Below are 20583 nucleotides of genomic sequence, written 5' to 3'. Positions count from 1 at the left end.
CAGAAGCGGCGATCTTAACCCATAAGTGGTGGTCTTGACCGCGGAACAATTTTGCTGGAAAGAAGATTATAATCGAGGGTTTTGAGAATTCAATCATTTTTGGACTTTGCAAGCTCGACTAGCGGCGATTTTTAAGAGGGGTTTCTCTAGATTTCAATAGTAAGCAACATTTGATCATTTTTATTCATTAATATTGAATATCCATTGATTTCTACACCTAGATTATGTTTTTTAAGGTGAAAATTGAGAGATTTTAGACTAGGGATTGGAGAGTAAGATTTGCGAGTTTGAGGGTCGATTTGTGGTCGGAATTTGATGATTTTGGTATGGTTGGACTCGTTATTGAATAGAAGTTCGTATTTTGTAAATTTTGTCGGGTTCCAAGGTATGATATCGGGGTTGACTTTTGAATTTGGTTAAAGAACTTAGTTTTATCTTATGGGATCAATTCCTATAGTTTGTATTGATTATATTGAGTTGTTTGTGACTAGATTTGAGTCGTTCGGAGGTCGATTCGCAAGGAAAGAGTTTGTTGGAGCATTGAGTTGCGCACTTTAAGGTAAGTAACACTTCTATATTTTGTACTAAGGGTATACATCCCTAGAATACATGTTATATGGTTGGTGTTGGTGTCACACACGTGTTAGGTGATGAGTGTGTGGATATGGACTGTGGTAATTATGACTCGGTTGATTCTGTGGTACTATGTAATTATCTAGTGATCTTATTTATATCCGTGTAATTCCTACGTGTTAGAGTAGTTGAGTTGTGATTCATGTTAGCAATCATGTTTAGGCTATGTGCTTATTCCTTTGGGACCCACTTAGGTCATTTCTGATGTTGAGTTATTTGCCTAAGTTGCAATTATGTGCTCAGTCATATTCATTCATTTTCATATCATATCTCAGTCTCTATTATTATTCACTATTACATCTTGCTTTCATTGCTTGGGCTGAGAGGTATGAGATTTCTGAGCCTGAGAGACTAGAGAGATTGATGACTGTGTTGGGGCCTGAGAGCTGGATTGTGAGTGATATTGCGGATCGGGCTGCATGCCGTAGAAGGCCATATTAGCTTTATATCTATTATTATTATTATTATTATTATTATTATTATTATTATTATTATTATTATTATTATTATTATTATTATTATTATTATTATTATTATTATTATTGTTGTTGTTGTTGTTGTTGTTGGCCGCAACCCGGAACCACACCTCTGAACTCGATAAAACACACAAATTCTGATAACCCATTCGAATACAAGTCCAACCATACTAGTTTCATGCAAATCTGACCTCAATTTCATGTTCAAAACCCAAAATTCATTCTCTTAGGTTCAAGTAAAAAAACCATAATTTCTTCTCCTCAAATCCTTGATTTAGGTGTAATAATCCATGTAAAAACAAAATGTATAACCAAAATAAAGATACATAAGATATTTTATCGGATGATTACTTGAAGCTTGATTATCCGCAATTTGATTACAGCGAGATTGACCAATTGCCAAAAGTAAAGAAAAGTAGATTTATAAGAACAATAAGATTTTTAGCGTTGATAGCAATTCAAGTGATTTTAGATGATCTGCCAAAGTGAACAAGTATTGGCATTTATAGTGATAAGTCTAGGTTGTTGTTTTCTTAAGTCACATTACTATTACATTCATTTATTTTGGCCATTTAAATAATCTGTAACAGTTGATTTATGTTAATTAAATGCTAAATCTTGTAATCACTGAGTGAATAGCGAATCCCGGATATTTTTAAACCTGTCGTCTGCTACCTTCCTTATCCGTAAACTCTTAGTTCTCCGGACACTCATCTTCTTTCTGAGTATTCGAGTTGATCTTTCGAGTCTTTTATCTTCCTTCGATTTTAAAAAACTCAAGGTACATATTCTGACTTCCCGATTTATGTACTGGCGCACGCGTAAACTCTCTAGACAATACTTGCCACGTGTCTTTTTCTAAATGGAACACGTGTTAAGCTAGTTTTTCTATCAATACAGGCGCCCCCGGGCCTCATATATTGTTGGGCCTCCAAAGCCAAACACTTAAGTTAGCCCATTTCTTTATTTATTCTGTAAAGAGGTTGTCTTGTATAGATATCCATTCTTTGTGTTGTATTAGAGTTAGCCAGATTTAATAGGTTAGTCTCAATATATTGTATTAGTTTTGTAAACATTGTGGACCTGGTCTGGTGAAGTAAAGATAGTCTTACGGCCAATTGTATTGTGGTCGACCATTTCTCTCATTTCTCTGCCTCGTTTCTATCTTATTCTCTCTGATAAGAAACATCTATATGCCCTAACCACCATTAACAAATTCTTGGATTGAGCTCCTATCTTCTGTTTTATCATGGTATCAGAGAGGGAATCGATCAATCCTTGTTCTCCTCTATCGGGCGGTGTTACCCTCGCCTGATTTCGTCAAGTTTTCACTACAGTCGGAGTTAGGTTGTTTATGTTGATATCTCGATAGAAATCTAGCTTTTTTGTTTCAATTTTTCATTACTGACATGGAGAAGTTATATTAGGTGGAAGTTTCCTTTCTGATCAAATTTTGGTTACGCAGAAGATTCAGTCACTCGATTTCATCAGATTAGGATTTTTCTTGGTGCATTCATCAGAGCTTTTCTCGTTTTCCAGGCCTTACTTCTTCAGGTTGCTAAGAAGGCTGGCATTATCTTCTCTTATTTGATTTATTGTGTGTGGTTTTGTGTGTTATCATTTGTGACTTGTTGCTGTGAGTTGTTGATTGATACTCCTTATTTGATATCATGACTGGTTCTAGTACATCTTCTGCATATACTCATGAGCCTTTCTCTCCCTTGTACCTCCTATTTTTTTTATATTCCCGGAGTATCCCTTGTCCTGTACCTTTCTCAGGGAATGGTTTTAGGGGTTGAAATGTAGCATGATAGTTTCTCTTCCCTCTAGGAATAAGATAGTTTTTATTAATGGTTCATGTCCCAAAACTGTTGTGACTTCCCCTGATTATAAACAATGGGATCGTTGTAATAACATGGTTATATCATGGATAATTAGCTCGTTGTCTTCAAAAATAGCTGAAAGTGGTCACTACTCAGAGACAGCTAAAAGTATTTGGAAACAATTAAGTAACAGATATGGAACTGTAAATGGCACCAAAGTATTTGAATTAAAAAGGGAATTAGCATCTACTTATTAAGGATCCCTTGATATTGCTTCCTACTTCACCAAACTTAAAAGAATCTGGGATGAATTGAGGGTACTATGCACCAGCCATGTAAATACTTGTACGTGTGCTGCTAAAGAAGGTCTTCAGAAGGAGAAAGAGGAGGATAAAGTCCATCAGTTCTACATGGGAGGAACATGTGGGTGTCAAAAGCAATTTGCTAATGATGCAACCTTTGCCATCTGTTGACAATGTCTACAACATCCTTCTGTAAGATGAAAAACAAAGACAAGTCAATCCTACTATACAATTTACTGCTGAATAAGCATCTTTCAATGTCAATTCTCCCAATGACAAACCTCTTCAACCACAAATTAATATTTAGGGTCATCAGAGACATTTTGATCAGAGAGTCAATTTTGACAAATCTAGGTCTAACCTCTTTTGTAAGTATTGTGTGATATCTGGGAACTCTATTGATAAGTGTTTCAAGCTTCATGGTTCCCTCCCAATTTCAAGTTCACTAAAGGAAAGAAAGCAACTGCCAATGTGGTTATGGACTATGACTTTTCTACTCCTAAGTGTTCTTCACCCAACCAAGCCCTTGTTTTTGCTGCTAGTTCTAATGAACATGGTTCTGGGGTGCCTGGATTGACAAAGCAGCAGCATTATCAGTTGATTTAACTACTACAGTAATATCTCTGATTCTGGATCTCAATTCAACATAATGAGCTCTGCCAATTTTGGTGGTACTTTACTGCCTAAGAATATAGTATATAGTTTTAATTCTACCCTACTAAGTCAATCTGATTCATTAACTTGTATTGTTGACTCTTGTGCATCAGATTACACGACCTCAAACAATATTACCTTATTAATATCACACATTTACCTATTCCTTTCCTTGTTTCCCTGCCAAATGAATACAAAGTTAAAGTCACTTGCACAAATTTGTGTAAGAACAACCTTCTCAGCCCCAAGCTACTTTGTCAAATTCTTGTTGCAGCTTGTCATCTATTTGTAATCCGATTTCTGTTCCTTCTATTGTAAATATTATTTCTTCCACTTGTAATAAAGCTGCAATGAATAAAATGGACATTGTTTGGCATTGTGGACTTGATCATGTCCCTTTTATTAGAATAAAATGTATTTTTGAAGTATCTTCTGATATTTTTTCTACACGGTCTTTTCCATGTCATGTCTGTCCAATGGCTAGGCAAACTAGATTGTCTTTTCCTGATAGCTCAATTCGTAGCTCTAAGCCTTTCCAAATTATCCATGTTGAGACTTGGGGATCATATCACACGCCTACTTAGTCAAGTTCTAAATACTTCCTTACTATTGTTGATGATTTCACTATAAGCACTTGAACTCACTTAGTGGGCTCCAAGAGTAATGATTTCCTTCTTCTTAAGGCTTTTGTTGCAATGGTAAAGACACAATTTCATGTGACTATTCAGTGTATAAGGTCTGGCAATGCTTTAGAGTTAAGAGCTAGTAATGCTGCTATTTCCTTCTTTTCTGAACATGGTATAATATCATCAAACCAGCTGTCCTCACACACCCCAACAAAATTTGTGGCAGAGAGGAAGCATAGAACTTTTCTTGAAGCTTCTAGAGCTTTGCTTTTTCAGTCTCAAGTTCCAATTAGATTCTGGGGAGACCGTCTCCTCACAACCACTTATATCATAAATAGACTTCCCTCTAGCTTGCTTTAAAATAAGTCTCCTTATGAGTTATTATTCAGCAAAAAGTCCAATTATTCTCACTTAAGAACTTTTGGCTGTCTTTGTGTTGTCACTGTTCCCACTTCTCAAAGAGATAAATTGAAACCTAAAGCTAATCCTTGTGTATTCCTTGGCTATCCCTTTGCAAGGAAGCCCTATAAGTTGTATAATTTGCAATCTAAATAGTGTTTCATATCCAGAGATGTGGTTTTCCACGAGTTGAATTTTCCTTTTCCCTTAGATTCCCCTTTCCTGTTGTGTCTGAGTCCCTTTTGTCAACTACCCTTTTACCTTATTTTCCCCATAATTTTCCTATTCCTTCTCCTTCTCCTGAAGTTGCTACCTCACCCCTTACACCTCATAGTCCTTCTTCGATACTTGTTCCCTCATCTCATACTCCTCCCAGTACCTCTTCTCCTCTTGGCATAGATGTTGCAGTTTCTCCTTCAGCTGCAGTCTCTCATTCTGCCCCTGATTCTCCTTCTTTCAAACCTGATGATGCCATTCCTGCACCATTCTCTATTCCCTTCAGAAAATCTGATAGACCTCTTACTCATCCTTCTTACTTAAATGATTACATCTACAAGCAGCCCACTTCCTTTTCTTGTTCCTCTTCCCAGGTAGTAGAGTTTGAACCATATATATTTTCCTAGGCAGCCCCTATCCTAGCTTGGCAAGATGCCATGAGGAAAGAGTTTGAGGCTTTAGAAGCAAATCACACTTGGGATATTGTTGAGATTCCTAAGGGTAAGAAACATATTGATAGTAAATGGGTCTATAAGATCAAATACAAAGCTAATGGTGAGGTTGAAAGATAAAAGGTTAGGATTATTTTTAGGGGGGACACACATGTTGAGGGAGTGGATTTCATTAAGACATTCTCACATGTTGTAAAGATGTCTACTGTTAAGTCTTGATTGTTGTTGTCGTTAAAAATAATTGGTATTTATTTCAACTTGATGTCAATAATGTCTTTCTTCATGGTAACTTAGATGAGGAGGTTTATATGAAATTACCTCCTAGCCCCTCCTTGTTTCTTCTCCTTCTTCTATCCCTTTGGCTTGTAAGTTGAAATCACTCTATGGGTTGCGTTAAGCCTCTAGAAAATGATATGCCAAGTTATCCGAGGCTCTTTATTTTAAAGGATACCATCATTCACTCAATGACTACTCTCTTTTCATCAAAGGGTCTCTAGGTAATTTGGTGAAAATTTCAGCTTTAAAGCATTCTCTGGATGATGAGTTTAAAATTAAAGACTTGGGTTTTCTACACTATTTCCTGGGCATTGAGGTTACTGTTTTCCCTGATGGTGTTCTTTTAAATCAAAAGAAATTTGTTTTTGGTAAGATAAAAGAGTTTGATTTTTTGAGGGTCAATTCTGTTGCTAGTCCCCTAGAGCTAACCCCAAAGCTCAAGGCTGCTGAGGGTGAGGTATTACCTTCTCCTAAGAAGTACAGGAGACTCATTAGCAAATTGCTCTTTTTAACTCACACAGCCTGACATCTGTTTTGGGGTTCAACATTTGAGCCAATTTTTGCACACTCCTTGGATACCTCACACGGTAGCTGCTCTCCACCTGCTCCGGTATCTTAAGGGCATACTTGATTTTGGTTTATTTTACTCTAACAATCTTGATTTCTCTATAAAGGCTTATACAAATAATGATTTGACTGCTTGCCCCGATACTTGCATATCTATCTCGGGCTATTGTATTTTCTTGGGAGAGTCTTGTTGGCTGAAAACCCAAAAAGCAACCCAGGGTTTCTCTGTCATCCACTGAAGCTGAGTATCGAGTTGTGTCATATGGTGGCTGAATTAGTTTGGTTTTCCTGCCTTTTACATGATCTAGCAATCCATGTTTTTGTCTTTTGTGATAACATGGAAGCTCTTCATATTGCGAAGAACTTGGTGTTCATTGAGCGTACAAAGCACATCGAAGTGGATTGTCACTTCATCAGAAACAAGTTGGCTGAGGGGTTCCTCCAATTGTCCCATATTTCCACCTCCTACCAACTTGCCAATGTCTTCACTAAACTACTGTTTGGGGTCCTCCATCATACCTTTCTAGGCAAGTTGAAGGTGGTTTCTCCCTCCAACTTGGGGGGGGGGGGGGATGTTTTGGTCATCCAAAGCCAAACACTTAAGTTGGCCATTTCTTTATTTAGTCTGTAAATAGGTAGTCTTGTATAGATAGCCATTCTTTGTATTGTATTAGAGTTAGCTAGATTTAATAGCTTAGTCTCAATATGTCGTATTAGTTTTGTAAACATTGTGGACCGGGTATGGTGAAGTATAAATAGTCTTACGGCCAATTGTATTGTGGTCGACCATTTCTCTCATTTCTCTGCCTCGTTTCTATCTTTTCTCTCTGATAAGAAACATCTATATGCCCTAACCTCCATTCACAAATTCTTCAATTGAGCTCGTATTTTCTGTGTTATCATATATATAATTAAAAATAGTACAAACAGATATATTGATTTCCTATATATTTAGTTTTCCAAATACAAAAGGGATATCTAAGACTATCGTCTATCACCCTCTATTTTTGATGCAGTGACAAATTTAACTAATAGTTCCAATAAGTATTCCGCAAGCAATTCAAACGAGAAGAGAACATTGATACATTACCAGATTGACAAAAGGTTTAAACCAGTCATCATCAAATAGTTCTGTTATTTGTGGTTTGAATTATTTCTTTGTATTTTTAGGAAATCCATAGTCCTATAGGTTTAGGAAAATCTATTGTCCTAATAGATTTGGGAAAGAAAAAATTATAGTCCTTGTCAAATTGGGAAACTTTTCTCATATATGTTTGGGTCCTTTTGGGATCTATATATAGGGGTTGTAGTTGGGGATTCTATAGATTGTATTGTGTTTTTCTTCTCATTCATAGTGAAAAACTCTTTCTGCTTTTGCCCAGAGGAATAGGCTTAGCCGAACCTCGTTAAATCCTTGTGTTGATTTTTCTTTTCTATTCTTTACTAGAAATCCGGAAAAAAGCAACCAAAATTTGGCGACCAAAATTGGTCTGTCAAGAAAAGCGACCAACGTTGGTCGCTAAATTGGAGAAAATAATTAAATAATTATTCTAAATACATTAGCGACCAATGTTGGTCGCTTTTTGGTCGATAATTTGGTCAAAATATTGACCGGAGTGGTCAGACTTGCTTGGTCAAAGAAACACTGAAATTAACGACCAACTTTGGTCGCTAAAGTGGGACCCATTTATAAAATTTTAATAATTATATTATTATTTAAAAAAAATATAAAATATAAATAAATATAATTTAAAATTAGCGACCAAAGTTGGTCGCTAACGAAAGGGGAAGCAGATAGAGACCAACTTTGGTCGCTAATCTGGGACCCAGTTCTAACGTTTAACAATTATATACTATATACTATACTATATATATATAGCTTATATACTATATACTATACTATACAATATATATCGAATATAGCTTGTATACTATGCACTTAGTATATATAATACACTATACTCTACACACACACACACACACACACACACACACATATATATATATATATATATAGCTTATATATATAGCTTATATACTATATAGTTGTAATTAACTTATAGATTGACATTATACTAAGTATTAGTGCATTAGCTAATATTATATATATATATATATATACATATACATGCATATATAATTTTAAATTGAATTAGAATCCTAAATTTTAATATTCAATATTTAATTATCGAATATGTATATATATATATTTAAAAAAAACAAAATAGAAAAAAAAAGTTATTTAATTTTTTTTTTAGAAATAGCGACTAACTTTGGTCGCTATTTTGGTCAAACAGACAGAAATAGCGACCAACGTTGGCCGCTTTTTTGTAAATCCAGACTCAAAAACGGGTTTCCCCCTCCCATTCTCTTATTTTCTTCCCAAAATTTCCCCAAGTTCTCTCTCAGCACATTCCCCTCCCCTTCTCTATTTCCCTCACACAAATCAATCCCCTCACCCCGCGTCACCACTGTGACCGCCTGAGCCACCGCCGGAGCCGCCGCTGCCGCCGCTGCTGCCCCTTTCTCTCCTTCTCCACCTAAAAAAAACTAGGTTTGAATTATAACCTTGAATCTTTGTTATTTCTAGTTTTTGTTTCAATTATTTCAATATTGTAGTTTAAGGATATGAATTAGTGTTTAAATTCTTTGAACATTGTATTTTATTGAGGATTAGGGTTTAGGTCTTGTTTTAGTTAGCCTTGTTAATTAATTTTATTAACTAATTAGTTTAATTAGTGTTGAATTTAGTTTAGTTAGATTTGAATTATACTTTGTATTGTCTTAATAGTTTAGTTATAATCTAGGGTTTAGTTTATGTATTGGAATTTTAGTTGATAAATTGAAATTTTAGTTTATAAATTGAAATTTTTGTGTATGAATTGAACTTTTAGGATATGAATTGAATATTTAGGATATGAATTGAAATTTTTGTGTATGAATTGAACTTTTGAGATATGAGTTGAACCTTTAGGATATGAATTGGACTTTTAGTTTATGTATTGGAATTTTAGTTTATAAATTGAAATTTTAGGATATGAATTGAACTTTTGTGGATATGAGTTGAATCTTTAGGATATGAATTGAACCTTTAGGATATGAATTGAAATTTTTGTGTATGAATTGAACTTTTGTGGATATTAGTTGAACCTTTAGGATATGAATTGAAATTTTTGTGTATGAATTGAACTTTTGTGGATATGAGTTAAAGTAGCAGGAATTTTTGTGTATGAATTGAATTTTTGTTATACTATAACATGCTATATATGTAGTTAAAGTAGCAAGAAGTGTGTGTGTTATATATATACACACACTAACGTATACTATAACAAGTTATATATACGTTATAGTATTACAGTGAAGTGTTTGTGTGTGTATGTGTGTGCGCGTCTATATATATATATATATATATATATATATATATATATACACACACACTAACATATACTATAACAAGTTTATATATATATATTACACACACACACACATGCGCGCGCGCACACACACACACACATATATATATATAGAGAGAGCACTTATATACTATATACTATACTATATATATCGAATATATATATATATATATATATATATATATATATAGCTTATATACTATATACTATACTATACAATATATATCGAATATAGCTTGTATACTATGCACTTAGTATATATAATACACTATACTATATATATATATACACACATATATATATATAGCTTATATACTATATAGTTGTAATTAACTTATAGATTGACATTATACTAAGTATTAGTGTATTTAATTAATATTATATATATATATATATATATATATATATATATATATATATATATATATATATATATACACACATACATATACATATACATACATAATTTTAAATTGAATTAGAATCCTAAATTTTAATATTTAATATTTAATATCTAATATATATATATATATATATATATATTAAAAAATCAAAATAGAAAAAAAGGTTATTTAATTTTTTTTTTAGAAATAGCGACTAACTTTGGTCGCTATTTTGGTCAAACAGTCAAAAATAGCGACCAACGTTGGTCGCTATTTTGGTCAAATAGTCAACCTAATTAGCTACCAAAATAGCGACCAACGTTGGTCGCTTTTTTGTAAATCCAGACTCAAAAATGGGTTTCCCCCTCCCATTCTCTTATTTTCTTCCCAAAATTTCCCCAAATTCTCTCTCAACACATTGCCCTCCCCTTCTTTATTTCCCTCACACAAATCAATCCCCCTACCCCGCATCACCACTGTGACCGCCTAAGCCACCGTCGGAGCCGCCACTGCCACTGCCACCGCTGCCGCTACCCCTTTCTCTCCTTCTCCACCTAAAAAAAAACTAGGTTTGAATTATAACCTTGAATCTTTGTTATTTCTAGTTTTTGTTTCAATTATTTCAATATTGTAGTTTAAGGATATGAATTAGTGTTTAAATTCTTTGAACATTGTATTTTATTGAGGATTAGGGTTTAGGTCTTGTTTTAGTTAGCCTTGTTAATTAATTTTATTAACTAATTAGTTTAATTAGTGTTGAATTTAGTTTAGTTAGATTTGAATTGTACTTTGTATTGTCTTAATAGTTTAGTTAGAATCTAGGGTTTAGTTTATGTATTGGAATTTTAGTTGATAAATTGAAATTTTAGTTTATAAATTGAAATTTTTGTGTAAGAATTGAACTTTTAGGATATGAATTAAACATTTAGGATATGAATTGAAATTTTTGTGTATGAATTGAGCTTTTGTGGATATGAGTTGAACCTTAAGGATATGAATTGAACCATTAGGATATGAATTGAAATTTTTGTGTATGATGAACTTTTGTGGATATGAGTTAAATCTTTAGGATATGAATTGGACTTTTAGTTTATGTATTGGAATTTTAGTTTATATATTGAAATTTTAGGATATGAATTGAACTTTTGCGAATATGAGTTGAACCTTTAAGATATGAATTGAAATTTTTGTGTATGAATTGAACTTTTATGATATGAATTGAGTCTTTAGGATATGAATTGGACTTTTAGTTTATGTATTGGAATTTTAGTTAAATTGAAATTTTAGGATATGAATTGAACTTTTGTGGATATGAGTTGAACCTTTAGGATATGTATTGAACCTTTAGGATATGAATTGAACTTTTAAGATATGAATTGAGACTTTAGTTTATTTGTCGAGGGCCGAGCCTCGACTATACATGTAAATTTTTTACTTTTCATTATGTTTTTTGATATACTTTTGTATAAGTTTTGAAATACTAATTCAATGTAATTTTTCTTATAGGTTCGCTTCACAGCTGACGTGGAGGAATTCATACACAGTCAACCACCTAATGAGTCGGGCGAGACAATTCAACTTTCGGACGGGGATGCTGAAAGAACATTCCTTGAGTACTTCATATACTTTGAACTAGACAATAGAACCAGTTTTCGAATGAGCTTGTAATAAGCGTTAACTTAGTTTTGTTAGCTTAATGTGTTAGTTGTATTGAACTTTATACTTTGTTGGTTTTAATGTTGTTGTGTTGTTTTTGTGTTGTTGTTGGTATTGTTGTTGTTGTTGTTGCTTGTAATAAGGATATGGTATGACTGGCAGGTGGTGTAGCTGCCAAAACAGGCAGTTTCTGCCAAAATAATACACAGAAAAGCGACCAACTTTGGTCTCTTGTTGGTCGCTTTTCTATTAAAAAAATTATTTTTTGGGTAATAGCGACCAAAGTTGGTCGCTAATTAACCTAGATTTCTCAAAAAGCGACCAACTTTGGTCGCTATTCCATTAAAAAAAACAATTTCTGGAAATATAGCGACCAACTTTGGTCGCTTATATTTAAAAAAAAAAATTAAATTCTTGAAATTAGCGATTTTTTTAAAAAAATTAATAAAAAGTTTAATAAAAAAGCGACTAACTTTGGTCTCTATTTTTCAGATTTTAAAATATAATATTTGGATTAGAGACCAAAGTTGGTCGCTTTTTTATGATTAATAATAAATAAAAAAAACGTATTTTACATGTAGAGACCAACTTTGGTCGCCAAAATAATAATATTAAAATATTAAAACGACCAAAGTTGGTCGCTATAGTCTTTACCCGGAATATTTGGTCCTTTTACCTTAGAGACCAATGTTGGTCGCTAATTAGCGACCAACTTTGGTCCCTAAAATAAAGGGACCAGCACTATAGCGACCATGCATGTTTGGACGCTTTTTGGTCCCTTTTAGACCTATAAGCGACCAACTTTGGTCGCTTTTTGTGGTTGCTTTTTACCAAATTTGTAGTAGTGAATTATTTGCTTTGTGTGTGATTGTGTGCTAGTTAACCCTCGATATTCCGCAACAAGTTTCAACGAGAAGGGCACGCTAATCATTGAAGTATTGTGCTAGGATAAGCCCATGAAACTGAGAATCCTAGAATGAACTTTTAAGTTGCAAAGTTGAAGGAAATTGAAATATACCAGCTGAGCCAGCATTATGGAAAATCTTATCTTGTTTCAACTGATTCATAATCCTAATTCCTAAAGGCCTTAATCATTATTTGAAAATAGATATCCATATGGGAAAAGAAGAGACAAGACCAACCTGCAACTATTGGTTTAAATCAGGTGATCACTCTAAGATATTACAATGATAATTAGAGTTTTAAAATTTTAAGAAATGAAAGTGATTTTATCTTGAGATCAAGTGATAGTATTGTTGTGCCACACTCAGTTTTACTTGATGCTGAATAATGTTAACCAGCCTTACAACTATTTTGCATCATCATATTTGTGGAGATGAAATTTTAAAAGAATTGGAAAACAGGAGAAACTTTTGAATTAAAATTACAAAACACATGATGTTTATTTGTACATCAACAAATGATGATGGATATAAGGATACATTATATATATTAGTATATCCTGGATGTGGTGAAGTAATTAATGAGATTTTGTCATTCAAAGGTGACCACAGTCATATTGCACATGAGCAAATGGGTTTTTGAAGAAAAGGGCCATCGCAGCTGTGACAAATTTTTTTGTCAGCATTGGTCTATCCTCAATAAGAAGAGCAGTAAGATAAGCTTGTGTTGCCAGTTTCACCACCCTCATTCTCCTCTCTTTTATATACTGATCCAGTGCCTCTCCAACTTTTTCATGATCAAAACCTCCCTTTAATGTCTTCGCCAAGTTTCTTGCAAGAACCACTGCATCTTCTATTCCTGCTGAACCTCCCTGGCCAAGAAATGGACCCATTACATGCATTGCATCTCCAGCAACCGTTACTGTGTTTTCGCTAAAATTTCCAAGCATCAAGTTCCATGGTTCGTGATATCTCAAGTGAAAGAAAGATAGAGAATCCAGGTCACACCCCTCTATTATTTCTTGTACATGTTTTGGATGATCACTTGTTGCCTCCAGGGCTGTTTGTTTGATTAGCTCTGCATCTTGTGGAAATTTGGTATCTGAATGTGCACATTGTAAACATTGAGTTAAGAATCAAACAGATCATATAGAGAAGAAGATGGATATATGAGGTATACAAATACGTAAAAATAGGTACCTGTTCCGTGATGGAGATTAATAAACCAATGGACCAGCTTATCGGTAATTGGTAATATTCCAAATTTAGTGTGACCACTAATGAGGCGGACAAATTCGAGAGGAAATGAATGACCATTTGGATAACTCGTTAAACCCCTAATTGCAGCGACGCGCAAAGTCTTGGTAGGCTTTACCCCAAGGAAACTTGACACTACTGACCTCGATCCATCACACCCGATCAAAATCTGCAATAATCACTCAAACATAATGAAATCAACTATTGCCCACTAGTTTCTGACAACAATTTTTTTTTTTTTTTTTTTTTTTGTGACAAGGGGAAAATAGTAATTGTAAGCCTTTAATTTTGTAATCTAGCTTATATTATCAGATTTTTTAAAGCTTATTGGCCCATTAAATTGAAGACACTCAATACTGATAAATTATCAATATCCCTAAATTTCATTGTGTTCTTTAGCTGCTTAATTATTCGGTTGCAACCGAGCCAGTCTCGAGGGCTTGACCGCGGTCAATTTCAATGTTCATCTAAAAAGTCAGGCTCAATTGTTCTAACACGTTTAATTGATTACTTTGCTTGTCTTTACTTTAATTAATTTCTGTTCATATTCGTATTAAATTAAATCAGGTATATATCCTTTACTCGCGTACAAATTTAGTTGTTACTCATTTTAAGGGTAAACAATATACACTGTATTTTTTTTTTGTCCAGGAGATTTAATCGAACCCCGTCAGATAAAATATAGTTCATCAGCGTGGGAATAGATACTAATGTAGCGCCTTTGACATTAAACACTTTCAAGTTTCAAATGGTATAAGAATTGAGTTTGCACGATTTTGTTTTTTTTTTTAAAAAGAAGCAAAAAGGGTACTGTATATTCAAATATGAAGTAGCGGAAAGAGCAAGAAAGAAAAAGTACCTTGGCACCAATACGCTTTCCATTAGAAAGTAGAATACATGGCAATGAAGTGAGAGGATCCATTTCCACTGACGCAATTTCACATCCAAAACGTATAGTCTTCCGAGGCAAAGCATCAGCAAATGTTTCGACTATATCGCTCCTTTTCAGACAGCGAACCTCCCCAATATTCCTTTATTTTCATACAATGATAAAATACTTATTTCATGCTCTTTTTATGTGCAGAAAAAGGAGAGTAATATCTCAGTTTTACTTACTTGTTTGATATGTATTGTTCTCTGCCCTTGTCGATCCATGCCATTCGATTCCTGTTTTAAAGTGATGAGATATACTACATAAAGTTAACGAGAGTACAACGAGTTGCAACTACATCAAATGTACAGTAACATTGTTTTAGCAAATCGATTACTTCCACCATCCTATTTTACTGATACCCTTTTACTTTTAATTAGTCTAAAAAAAATGATACATTTTTATATTTAATAACAATTCAATTTTAATTTTTTGTAATCCTTGATGAAATAATGTCTAACCACACAAATTTTTATGACTTATTATTAGAGCATAAATTTAAAGGTTTTCTTTTATTTTTTAAACTACTTTTGTAGTTAACCACCTTCGCGTATATTGAGGCAGAGAAAGTACCATGATTTAATTTATAGGTACTCACCGTAAAAAAAGTTTCTGCTCTAAGTACATATTTGGCATTTAAGTGACCTAATAGTAAAATTAATTGCAGTAGTGTACAAAAATTAAACTCTGTACAAAAAAGAGTGTAAAGTCATTTGGCCAATTTGACGAGTGATGTTATATTTACTTTTGGTCGTTGTCTATATAATACTTGTAGTTATTTCTTAGCACGATTTTTCCATTGTTTACTACTCAATCCATTTCAATTTATATGACATGCTTTTCTTTTAAGTAGGTAAAAAAAGTCACATAAATTAGGGTAATAATTTTTTTTAGACATAATATAAATTTAAACTTTTTGATATATAATTTAATGAGTTGCTTTATAACAACACAAATATCTATGATTTATGTTTAATCATAATATTAAAAAAAATTGATCATTCTTAAACGGCATTCAAATAAATGCCACCACATAAATTATAGGACTTCTCAAGGTAAAGTTCTTCTCCTAGTTGTTTGTTAATGGAGGTCCCCAACACTTTCGATCAGTTAATCAGTACTTTAAGTTAGTACTATGTTTCATCTCTTTCATTTTATATGTCTAATTAGTTTTATATCTTCTGATCTTAAACTAAAAGGGTATATAGCATATCAAAGCTAGCCTCTGAATCTGGTGAGCTTAAACATACCATGTCATTCTTGTAAAAGAATGTTATTAAGGATAAAATTAGAACGTTAGATTAAGTACATATACCTTCTTGAAAAGGAAAAGATAAAATGATGTATAACCAAATAGGAAAATGGGTCATTAGGATAGGAGAAACAAAAGGATCACCCTTCGAGACGAAGAGCAGTAGCTCTTAGCTGAGACCCGACACCAAGCTGATCAAGTGCCCTCCATCCATTAGGCAATACACCTATAGCTGCTCCTGCTGCTCTTAATGTTTCTGATTTCTCTAACACCACACTCTTTATTCCTTTCCTGCATTTGATTTATACATATTCTTCTTCAGTAAACTACATACGACATAACTTGTCCATACACAGGAAGAAGAAAAAGTAGAGAAAAAATTAACGTACTTGTGCAAAGCAAGGGCTGTAGCAAGGCCGCAGAGGCCACCACCCACTATGACTATCTCGTGCATTTCTTCACAACCAGCTGACTCCATCTTCTCCCTCTCTCCCTCTCTCACGATATCTATGACTTTGTGACTTTTGGATATGAGGTGATTGATTGGATCTATATATATAAATAGAAGGAGTGCAGAACCAAAATATTGTTAATTTTTACTAAAAATACTCAAATAAGTGTAAAAAAAAAAGTTACCAAAGTATATATAACGCCACTAATAGTGGCGCTATACAGTAACGTTAACTGTACCGTTACTGTATAGCGCCACTATTAGTGGCGTTATACTGACAAACTTACATAGCGCCATTAATAGTGGCGCTATATGTCTTATACCTGAAGACATAGCGCCATTAATAGTGGCGCTATACCCCTTAATACAAATCCCCCCATCTTCTTCTTCTTCGTTCCATCTCCATCTTCCATCTCCCTCTTTTCACTTCTGGTCCCCCCACCACCACCACCACCACCGATCTGCCCCTATTTTAAAATTTTTTTTTTTGTCTCCCCGTCACATAAAAGTTTAATATTTGTGGTCCCACTGTTGAGTAGAGCTTCGTGTTATTGTGGATTCACTCTTCCGGAGTCAAAATTTCGATCTATCTACATTTCAAATATTCTAAATCGAGGTATTTCAATTTATTTTAAGTTGAAACTTTTATAACAATGCATATTACTTGATTTGTATGTGTTCTATTTCGGTTTGTGTTTATTTTTTCCGAAACTAGCATGTTAAATTTTATCCGGATTTAATTTTAGTGTTGTATAAAAATATGTAAATTAGTCTAAAAATGTGTTTGTTAATATCCTCATGTATATTTATGTGTTTTTATGCCGTTTAGTTTAGATTATTTTTTAGCGTAGTAAAATGTATACTTTATTAGCGTAGTAAAACGTAGACCTTTTTAGCGTAGTAAAACGTAGACCCCTATAGCGTAGTAAAATGTAGAGTCTTGTAACGTAGTATTGTGTAGTAATTGTTTAATTATCTTATATTCTAGCACGAAACCCATATATATATATATATATATATATATATATATATATATATATATATATATATATATATATATATATATATATATATATAATTTTTACAATTTAGTTATTAAATAAATATGAATAAAAATTATTAAAAAAATATAAAATTATTAATGATAGTTTGGTACCACTGAGTTTCAGAAAATCTAGCACGAAACCCATAATTATAATATATATATATATATATATATATATATATATATATATATATATATATATATATAATTTTTAAAATTAAGTTATTAAAAAATATGAATAAAAATTATTAAAAAAACATAAAATTATTAATGATAGTTTGGTGCCACTGGGCCTCAGAAAATCTAGCACGAAACCCATAATTATAATATATATATATATATATATATATATATATAATTATAATATATATATTATTTTTACAATTTAGTTATTAAATAAATATGAATAAAAATTATTAAAAAAACATAAAATTATTAATGATAGTTTGGTACCACTGAGCTTCAGAAAATCTAGCACGAAACCCATAATTATAAAAATTATATATATATATATATATATATATATAATTTTTACAATTAAGTTATTAAAAAATATGAATTTAAATTATTAAAAAAACATAAGATTATTAATGATAGTTTTGTACCACTGGGCACGAAACCCATAAGTTTATATATAATTTTATACAATTAAGTTGTTAAAAAATATGAATTTAAATTATAAAAAACACACATAAATTTTAATGATAGTTATTAAAAATTATGAATTTTCAGTTGACGACATGGATGCACCTATACATCCCGGCCCTCGGACGTCGGAGCTACTACCCCTACAGCCCCAGCATAGATCCGAGCATATATGGGGGGGGGGAGAGTTGCTTACGCAGACTTTTCGGGGCAGGAGAGTGGATTTATTGTGGGAGTTTTTGACTCCTCCCCGCGTTCTACATCCCCGTGTGGTCCATCACCTGGAGGAGATGGGATTATATAGGATCATTAGCATTGGCCGGATACAGCTCGACTATGCTTTGATCACGGCGTTGATTGAGCGGTGGCGACCGGAGACGCACACTTTTCATCTGCCCATCGGCGAAGCCACCATCACACTCCAGGACGTCGAGATTTTATATGGCCTGTCCACCGATGGCTTGCCAGTTTTACTGCCTGGGAACATGAGATATTTTAACCGGGCTGCATATATGGATATGCTGCACAGGCTCACGGGCTTCAGGTCCGAGGACCCAGATGTAGCAATTGGGAGTAGTCGTATGCAGTTGGTCCCCATTAGAGACCACTTGGTGCAGATCCACGATACTATCACCGACGACTCAGCGGAGGTGGATGTGGAGCAATATACGAGGCTGTTGTTGCTCCTTCTATTTGGGGGGTCTTGTTCCCGAACACTTCGGGGAACCTAGTGAGCCTTCGTTTTCTGCATCATATTGCGGACTTTGATGATACAGTCAGCTACAGCTGGGGTGGTGCTGTCCTATCTTTTTTGTACAGGCAGATGTGCCGGGCATCCATGGGCACACAGAGAGACGTTTGTGGCTTTCTGCCACTTCTACAGGTGACAACTTATTCAAATAATTTGTTGTTTAGTTCCAATTCTAACTAGTTAGAGTTAATCTTTACGTCAACTTTCTGTTTTAGGTTTGGGTGTGGGAGCGATTTCTGCAACTTCGGCCACCTCTACCATAGCTACCAGCTAATGTACATATTCCTGATCTCCCTCTAGCTTGTAGGTGGGTATTGCATGGTAGACTTGCACGAGAGTATCATGGCCATCATAATCTCCCCTTCTGTAGGGATGTGTTGGATTTTCTGGAGGATGCACAGGTGAATATCTAACTAAACTTACCAATTAATTTTTAACTAGGTGTTGCGCAAACTAACGGTTTGTGTTATTATTTGATAGTTCATCTGGACGCCGTACAACGAAGAGCTGATAGGTACCCTGCCAGCGTATTGCACGCACGGTCGCCATATTTGGAGGGCTTCCGTCCCTCTCACGTGCCTCGATATTGTTGAGCATCATGCCTCAGAGCGAGTATTTCGTCAGTTTGGATTTCCGCAGTCTATACCGACTCAGCCTGCATGGGACCCTTTACATTATGAGAGGGATGATAGGATGAGAGTGGACGACACATTTATTGAGTGGCTGACAGCGCAGTTGGGTATTTGGGACAGCCGAGGGGACTTGACCCCAGCTCCGCAACACTTTCCTATCGACGTTTATATGGCATGGTACCGCACTGTTTCCCGACTTTTTATCGGGAACCCAGTTCATCAGGTAGATGGTCGATACGTCTCATACGCCGGGAGACATGAGGCTCTGGTATGTTTTCTGTTATTATCAATTACTTTAATAGTAATTTCTAGTCAAATACGTAGTTTATATTAAAAACTTTTGTGCAGGCGATTGGATTGCATACCGTATATCGTATGGGGCAGCAGATGCAGAGTTATGTCCACGACCCTGTGATCATGCAGGACTATAGTCGTCGCATAATGGATGTGGCTGCCCAGACACTGCAGCGAGGCCGATCGGATCAGCGTTTGGCACACCAGCCAGATTATGTTGACCCAGCCACATACCAGCGAGGTCGTGGTATGCCACGGGGTGGTGGCCGACGAGCTGCTGCTGCTCCACGACGACCTGCTGGTGTTGGACGACGCGGTCGTGGGCGGAGAGGAGGTCCCCAGCAAGGGGGCTTTGAGGCTCCTGCTGATGATGTTGCTGCTGATATGGGAGGTGGCATGCATGAGACCGACACGCCGTCTTACAGCCTTGGCATTTATGACACTCCAGGGACGTCGCAGGTGACCCCATCGGGTCAATTCTTGATCATGGGCTCGAATTTTCAAGGAGTGGAGTTGGGTAGATATTTCCCTGGCCCGTCTACCACTG

At 34.5% G+C, this 20583-nt stretch overlaps 1 protein-coding gene and 1 long non-coding RNA gene across 2 annotated transcripts; one reads left to right on the top strand and one right to left on the bottom strand.

The window, feature by feature from the left end:
* The first annotated feature begins 2250 nt into the window (after positions 1–2250).
* LOC142170750 (uncharacterized) lies at positions 2251–11979 on the top strand. The gene is made up of 2 exons (XR_012700218.1): positions 2251–2663; positions 11727–11979. It is a non-coding gene; the product is annotated as an uncharacterized LOC142170750 (long non-coding RNA).
* A 1250-nt stretch (positions 11980–13229) lies between these two features.
* LOC107761320 (monooxygenase 1-like) lies at positions 13230–16734 on the bottom strand. Its single transcript, XM_016579544.2, has 6 exons — positions 16608–16734; positions 16363–16509; positions 15152–15202; positions 14895–15066; positions 13979–14204; positions 13230–13880 (listed from the first exon to the last, which is right to left on the bottom strand). Exons 1-6 carry the CDS (start codon positions 16694–16696, stop codon positions 13375–13377), a joined length of 1191 nt encoding a protein of 396 aa, XP_016435030.1. The 5' UTR covers positions 16697–16734; the 3' UTR covers positions 13230–13374.
* Between the last annotated feature and the right edge of the window lie 3849 nt (positions 16735–20583).

Source organism: Nicotiana tabacum, chromosome 16 (genome assembly GCF_000715075.1).
Source record: "Nicotiana tabacum cultivar K326 chromosome 16, ASM71507v2, whole genome shotgun sequence".
Lineage (NCBI taxonomy): Eukaryota > Viridiplantae > Streptophyta > Magnoliopsida > Solanales > Solanaceae > Nicotiana > Nicotiana tabacum.
This window is presented reverse-complemented; position numbering and strand designations above follow the sequence as displayed.

Bases quoted from the DNA above. Each gene is read 5' to 3' on its own strand.
- LOC107761320 (XM_016579544.2), bottom strand. From the start codon at position 16,696: ATGGAGTCAGCTGGTTGTGAAGAAATGCACGAGATAGTCATAGTGGGT. The intron at 16,510-16,607 runs GTACGTTAATTT...AATCAAATGCAG, and splicing joins ACAGCCCTTGCTTTGCACAA to GAAAGGAATAAAGAGTGTGG. The intron at 15,067-15,151 runs GTAAGTAAAACT...ATGAAAATAAAG, and splicing joins GAACAATACATATCAAACAA to GAATATTGGGGAGGTTCGCT.